Source organism: Gopherus flavomarginatus, chromosome 8 (genome assembly GCF_025201925.1).
Source record: "Gopherus flavomarginatus isolate rGopFla2 chromosome 8, rGopFla2.mat.asm, whole genome shotgun sequence".
Lineage (NCBI taxonomy): Eukaryota > Metazoa > Chordata > Testudines > Testudinidae > Gopherus > Gopherus flavomarginatus.
In genome coordinates, this window is record NC_066624.1 from 68,890,334 (window position 1) to 68,898,072 (window position 7,739).

The following is a 7,739-nucleotide window of genomic DNA, read 5'->3' on the forward strand; positions in this document are numbered from 1 at the left end:
GACATAAAACCTGTTTCTCCACCTCTGCTGTGATACAGAACCTAAGAACATATTTTCAGTATACATATATAACTCCTACGTAGTATCTATTTGCGTACATTTCACGGTGATATTAACAACCAGCATGATCCTGGCATTCGTTTTTAAGACCTCACGCAACATTCTTTGGTGAACTAGAATCTGCGTACCAGAATCAGGACATTCTTGCAACCCCCTTGCCAGTTGGCATTGAGGGGTTCTTGAGTCACAGAAGCCTTGAATTCAACCTAGTATAGTGCTACCAGTGTTAATTTGTAGACAGTGAACCAAAATACACTGGAACTATGATGCATTCATTGCATCACAGTTGAGAAACTGGTTGAACAGGTGCGAAAGAGAGTGTTTATTTGTCTTATTCACTCAAATTAGTTAGATTAAGCTGTTCCTGGGGCAGGGAACTATCTTGTGTTTGTACAGTGCCTAGCACAATAGGGCTTCAGTCTCAAATGGGACCTTAAGCGCTACTGTACTACAAAGAATAATAATGGATAGCTCTTTGTATTCTATGTAGCAGCATCTTGTTATATGGCTACAGCATATAAATATACGGCACTGTCTGCAGTACTTGATTTATAGTACACCTCTACCTCGATATAATGCTGTCCTCAGGAGCCAAAAAATCTTACTGCGTTATAATGCGGTTTCACCTATATCAAACTTGTTTTGGTCCACCAGAGTGTGCAGCCCCGCCCCCTCCGGAGCGCTGCTTTACCATGTTATATCCGAATTCGTGTTATATCGGGGTAGAAGTGTATTAGTTATTGCTCATCATACACTTTGTTTTGCTCGGGCCTCCTGAATTCAACCCTATTGATTAGCTCCTGACTTGAAAATGCAAGCATGGAGATGCAAAACCACAGTTTGCCTTGGCTTTCTACTGGAGATTCAGGTAGGAGCATCAATAAACAAAGTAAGTAATGGTGCGTGCAGTTCAATACAGATTGTAAAATAGGAGCCAGAAGGGGAAGAATCTTGAATATTGGTTGTTCTGAACAAGGTAGAGACATAGGAAGTGCTTCTGCATAACATAAATTCACCAGAGAGCAACACAAATGAATCAATAACTAGAACACTGAGGCCAGGATTGCAGGAAATGGAGAGAATCATTCAGGTTGGCACCACAAAATATTGAGCATTCAATCACAAGTAGTACATATGGTATTTTGGGACACCGTGTCAAACATAATGGCAAGACAGCCTCCCAAATTCATTATCTTCTATGGGAACATTTTTCAGTGCCACTGTGTCCTTGGTCTGTCAGTCCAAATACTATAATAACATCTAAGCTTAAGGAAATCCATTGATGATCAATGAGGCTCAGGTGCCACCTAAGAGATCTGCAGACCAGTATGTCAAGGCACACAAGGTTTTAAAAATTCAGCAGTCATGCAATGGGCAATTGCAGGACTCCTGTTAAAACTTGAGTTACATGTCTTGGGCTAAGACCTGAGTCTGATAGTGCTGAATCCATCTGCACTGTTCAAGTTATTTGCTATTTCCCAATTTTTCAAAACTTAGGCCTTGTCTAAACACACAAGTTGTGCCCTTTTAACTACATTGGTTTAGTTAAAGCAGTACAGCCTGTCACAGGTGAGGGCAACTGCACCTGTATCCCCCCTCTATGGTCCACCGGGGGCACCCACTGTCAGGCTTCCAGTTCCCCAGCCATTACCTATCTTGGGTGGAGACGTGCATCTCTCCCCTTCCTGACCAGGATTTTTCCAGGTTGCTCCATTCCATGCTTATACTGTGAGTTCCCCAGCAGGTCAAAATGCCTAAGTAGGCCTGCTTTGCTTTTTCTCTTCAGAGCCTATAAACAGTGTAATTGCCCACAAGTAAATTTACCACACAGCTCTTTCTAAGCAACCACATTTATTTTGAAGGTGAAAGCATGATAAAGAACACAGATCAAGAACAATAAAAGGACCTACACAACGGCTAATAAGCTTACCGGAGATCATCCCAATCCCAACAAGGGCTGTGGCAGGTGAACAGTCCTTCAAACCCCACACAGGGATCTTCTGTGGTTCAAAGTTCATAAAGCCTTCAAAAGATGAGCCTGGGAGCTTAAATTCATAACTTTTTGCTAGATGCTAAAAATCTTGCTCTTAAAGACACTGGATATATGGCTTATTGCAACCCACTAAGCCTTCTTTTTTTGTACTATGACTTCAGAGTTACTAAGGGGCCACTTCGCCTGGAATGGGCCCTTAGAATATATGTTAACTACTTATGCTAAACAGTCTGTTCCACCTTGTGTTTATCTGTAACATTCTGAGTGACTTTCCCCGATCTGAAGAAGAGCTCTATTCAGCTCAAAAGCTTGTTTCTTTCAACAACAGAAGTTGGTCCAACAAAGAATATTCCCTCCACTTTATCTTCCCTGCTCTGACAATATATGCTGAGGCAGGGGGGTGCTTCCGCCAGATTTAGGCCAATAGAGCTCACTTCTGCAAGTGGAACTCTGTTTGCTCTTTACAGCCTGACTCTAGCCACTTTGCATCACCTGAGTGGCACAAAGAGGCCAGATAATATGGTGCATCTAGCCCATAACATATACAGCTTTTTACACTGGGGAGAGGAACAGGTCCCCCACACGAATGCCCGTCTTCAAGGGTCAGGTGAAAAACCAGCTAGGCTCAGAAGGTCAGAACTATGCATTTACAAAGGGAATGGGTCTTAGAGCCCTGGATGCCAAGTAATAAGATTAGAGAGAGAAGTTAGTACAAGGGAATATCTTTTACTGGACCAACTTCTGTTGGTAAAATGGACAAGCTTTCGAGCTTTCACAGAGCTCTTCAGGTCTCTGTATAAGCTCAAAAGCTTGTCTCTCTCACCAACAGAAGCTGGTTGAATAAAAGATATTACCTCCCCTGCCTTGTCTCTCTAATATCCTGGGATCAACACAGTACAACAACACTGCATGCAAGTAATAATATTATGGTGCTATTCCCTAAGATATAACTTTTTTTAATGTGTACCATCAACTTGTGACATGTTCGGCTGATAAAGACAGCCCTGTAAATGTCCACATAGGGCTGTGTGCATGTGCAACAGCTCAACTTATTTCAAATTTGTGTGTTTTTTCCATCAGCTAAAAATGCGCAGCTGAGATGACAATGAGCTACTTTGTTTGGTCGCATTTAATCCAAACCTGCTGGTGGAAAATGCTCTTGTGATTTAACATTCCTGGGATTTCAGATTAATGGAGAGTGTCTCTTGTTGCTGTGTAAAAGAGCTGTGAGGCAGAATTTGCTGCCATAATGAACAAAATTTTAGTTGGTTGTAATTCCAGTTGGCCTGAATTACAACCCTTCTCCTGCTCTATTCCCAATGATGGTATAAATCCTACAAGTGTGGGTGTTTTGAATACTAAATTTGCTTGTGTCTTTTATGAGGTTAATTATATTACTCATTAACAGATGGAGAGTCTGAACTTGAATTCATTTACATAACTGCAACACTGATCACACATTCTTCGGTGCATGCAGGATTGAGCCAGTAAAGAATGATGACGACCTGCTTTCATTACCATGAACCATAGCAACAAAGATCCCCTTTATAACTAATCATTACTTACTCTTCTCCCCACACCCTTTGTCCTGTAAGATGCAGCACGTGAGGCTACCCTGACACATTGCCCAATGCATGCCATCTATCAGTGTGCTAGGAAAAGCAAAACTTGTATAGGTTTGGATAAGTCACAGTGGGATTCAGACATTGTCTGCCATGTAAATTATTTTGCCTTGTGTCACCTGACATGCCCTAACAGAAGGTGTATCTTGCACAGCAAGGGCTTTTTCAGTTAAGACTCTGTATCATCTTCTAAGGGTGATACAATTACATGTAACTGTTCATGCTATCTGCAAAGCGTTTAGCAAACTGCTGGTGCTATATGAATAATGAATATTATAATATTCTGCTAAATGTGCATTTGCCTTCTTCCTGCTTTTGTTAAGCCACTTCACTGAATCTTTAACAAGAGGGGGGAAAACATCAATTGAAACTGTAGTTCTAAAATCAATAAACAGTTTGCTGTATAAGATGGCAAATGAGGTTCTGGTATATCTGCCAAGATTTCCAAAAATAATTGCCCAAATTTAAGCTAAGTTTATTAGACACCTAAATAAGTAACCAGATTTTCAAAAATGCTGAGCAGCTAGCAATTTTCACTGGCTACTTATCTCAGTACCTAAATGTGGATTAAAAACCCTACATTTGGGTACCCATTTTTCTAAATATTGCCCATGGTTATTTCATATTCACAATTATGTCTAGTTTTTATCCTTTAATCTTGTCACACACAGGGCACTGGGCCCAATGTGTCTGGTTGCCCCTGCCCACCACAGACACAGTGGGGTATAATGAATCACCAGGAAATTCGAGATTTTAAGAGAAGCCAGGCACCGTGCTTCTCCCGTCTTGTACCTTGGGCAATCACTTATGCCAGTGCAAAGCAGGTGTATTATATCGTTCTGATTTAGTACTATTTGCTCCTACTTTTGCATAGGTGTAAATAACTGCATGGCAGTGGTGAGTCAGGCCACTAGTCCAAATAAAGCATACCAACAGCCCTAATAAATAGCACATATCAGCCAGTAACATGTACACCACTAATATATGTAATACTAGGGAGGCTTTTTTTCTCTCCCTACCTATTTTAAACCCTCCTCCCCACTTAACTTTCCTTCCCAGAGTTCTCATCCAGCCACCTGTGTCCTCTCTGTTCTTCCCAGTTCTCATGCCAAAATGGAAAGTTGAGACTGTGTATTTAAGGCCACCAGACTCCACCTCTTTCGCTGCATGCTCTGCGGTTTGCTCAAGCTGAGAGACAACCAGACCTTCACCTCCTACACCTTGTCAAAGTGGCTAGACACCCTGAAATCCCCCTCATACTAGTCTGAACTGGGAAGCCATTCTGCTCTATGGAACAGAAACTGTCTCTTTGTTCTGTGTTTGTACAGAGCCTGGCACAATGGGATCTTGCTCCATGACTGGGGCTCCTAGGCACTGCCACAATTCATTGTAAGGTAACAAGGCAAGCTGCCATATTGAGATCCATTGTTCAGTCTTCTCCTAAATTTGGGAGCCCTCCAAACACTGGTGTGAAAAAGAGACTCTGACTCGCCTTTCTCTGAGCACTGGGTCCTAGTGAGACAAGATTTTTAACAAGTACACTCTTTTCTTTCTGACATTTTCCTTCCCCAGTGACATCTTACCCTGTCATAACAATACATGTTTTTTTTTATGACTGCTTAACGCCACTTAGGGCATCTGTATATAAAATACAGTGTGTACACACACTCTCTCTCTCTCTCTCTCTCTCTCAGGAGATGAAGAACTTCTATGCCCAAAGGACAAACCCCCCTGCCCCGCCCCATCCCAGCATGTCCCCACCTTACACTACACAACTGAAACACCATCTGTCAGCTACAGTCTCTCTGACAGAGGAGAGATGACTGGACAATACTTCACTCAGATCTTATGGAGACAATTGCTCTTTCAGCTAGGTGGGGCACTCTTGGACAAACATGAGGAGTTCCCAGTTCACAAACCAGGGGCTGTACGCTCTACTTTCATTGCACTCCGAGACCATATTAATGAGATCAAGATCAGTAATAGTGATTCAGCCCTACAACTGGCAGTGCAGTGCTCTATGGGGCAACAACAAACAGGAATTAGCATTCAAATGGACTGTAGGATTGCATGCTGCAATGATGCCCTTATATTGTATGGCATGTGATATGCTTATTTATAAAACTACACAACTAATCAACCATACACACTGGTTGAATGTTTGTGATAACTGAAAAGGATGCAGTTTTTGTATCATGTTTAACAAAAACATGTCTGAAGAGCTGCCAGTCAAAAATGTGTACCATCTATAAATGAGATGATTTCATTAAACAGACCCATCTTGATGCTATTTTACAACAGGAGCTAAGAGAGACATTTTATTGATCCCTCAAATCAGTCAATTGTGCTATTGCCTGTGAATTGATACAAAATATCATCTGATCATTTTTATGACTTTACTACATCAGCACACTTGGAATGTCTCTATCACATCTGTTTAATCAAGCTCTGTTCCATCTGCCTCTTTGGTGTGATAATACAATGAGAACAAACTCCAGTTGCTAATAACGAGCAACCCATATATTTCCTGGTCAAAGAGCTCACAGAGGTTTTGAAGTTTAAAGTACAGGAAGGTTTGGTTTGTTTCCTTACTAACCATTACTTTTTGCAGAAAGAAAAGAAAATATTCCACTTTGTGGAAGCACCTTTGGGGACTACAGAATTTCAACAATTTGTCCTTGGGTCTGACCAGGGAATGCTGGTATAGAGTTATCTACAAAGGCTGTTGTGCTTTCCCTGACTCGTTACATCCACTGCATCAGCTTTTGCAAGGCTAGATTCAACACAGAGCTTGTTTTGTCCAAGTCAATCAGTCCTCCAAAAATCCTAAAGAAATGAATTTCTTAGCCTGCGCCTCTGCAATGATTCTGAATACAACCCTGAGGGAGATGGATTCCAACAGGACCTTGGATTTGGATGAGCCTTCCGCATACATGTTGCAAGAATGGATTATCTCCCCTCCATATACAGACATGAAAATGTTCCTGATCCCGCCAATTGTCTGCCTTGTGGCAGCCATCCTCATAATTCCCTCCATCTTGTTTGTGATTTTCTCCAGCTTCAGCATCCACCAGGAAACAAGGTACCTGCTTCTGGGGAATGCTTTACTTTGTGATCTGATGTACCTAATCTTCTACACCCTCTCCGCCATTCTCAATGGTGCGAACCTTATGCTCCCCAAGTATGGTTGTGTGCTCCTCTTGTTTTTGCTGGCAGTGACTTACTGCGGGGGATTGCTCACAGCTGCTGCCATGGTACTGGATATATTCTTGGCCATTTTGTTTCCTTTGCGCTACGTTGCCATTTTGCCTTCTTCACGAACGAAAAAACTGATCGTGCTCATATGGCTCTCGTCTGGTGTTTTCCCAGGGATCATCTACTTGGTGCTGATGGTGACTCAAAAGCCCATACTGTGTCCCTTGAACACATGCTCTGTGCCTATAATACTGGTCATGACTCTACATGGAGATGATGCTGTGAAGCTCTGTTATATGCTTTCATTTGCTGCCCTCTTTCTCTGCTTGGCTTTAATACACGGTTGTTATATTATCCTGTATCTTAAAACACAACAATCGGGCATATGGGAAAGCATTTTCTCTAGAGCTAGCGTGACGTTCTTGATGCATCACACTATATTATTCTTTTACTTTTCTCCACTTCTGGCCCTTGTGGTGGAAACATTACTTTACATCAATGCTGTCATTGGACTACGGACAGGAATATGGATGTCTCTAACAATCTGCAATGTCTTCTGCCAAAAGCTTTGTTTCCTTATCTGTATGGACTTCGATATAGGGAGATATCATCCTCTCTGAAACTCATTTTCAGAATGAAGTGCCTTAGGCTTGTGTCACCTGTTGTGTCACCATAAAGTGAGACAGAATGTACCTACAGTCCAGTAAGCTAAAAGGGGCTGTATTTGCTCTGTCGCAATAGGTAAGCATGTCACCAGCTACCTCGATCTTTATTTGCAGGTGTCAAAGGCATTGCTGTGGCTGGGGCAGTCCTACTGTCTCCTCTCTACCAGAAAGTTGCACATTTTGACTCCTACGTCACAACATGGG

The 7,739-nt window shown here is 42.0% G+C and overlaps 1 protein-coding gene across 1 annotated transcript; it reads left to right on the plus strand.

Annotated features, from left to right (window-relative positions):
- The first annotated feature begins 6,563 nt into the window (after window positions 1–6,563).
- GPR148 (G protein-coupled receptor 148) lies at window positions 6,564–7,490 on the plus strand. The gene has a single exon (XM_050963709.1). It carries the CDS (start codon window positions 6,564–6,566, stop codon window positions 7,488–7,490), a length of 927 nt encoding a protein of 308 aa, XP_050819666.1.
- Window positions 7,491–7,739: the final 249 nt, after the last annotated feature.

Bases quoted from the DNA above. Each gene is read 5' to 3' on its own strand.
- GPR148 (XM_050963709.1), top strand. From the start codon at position 6,564: ATGGATTCCAACAGGACCTTGGATTTGGATGAGCCTTCCGCATACATG.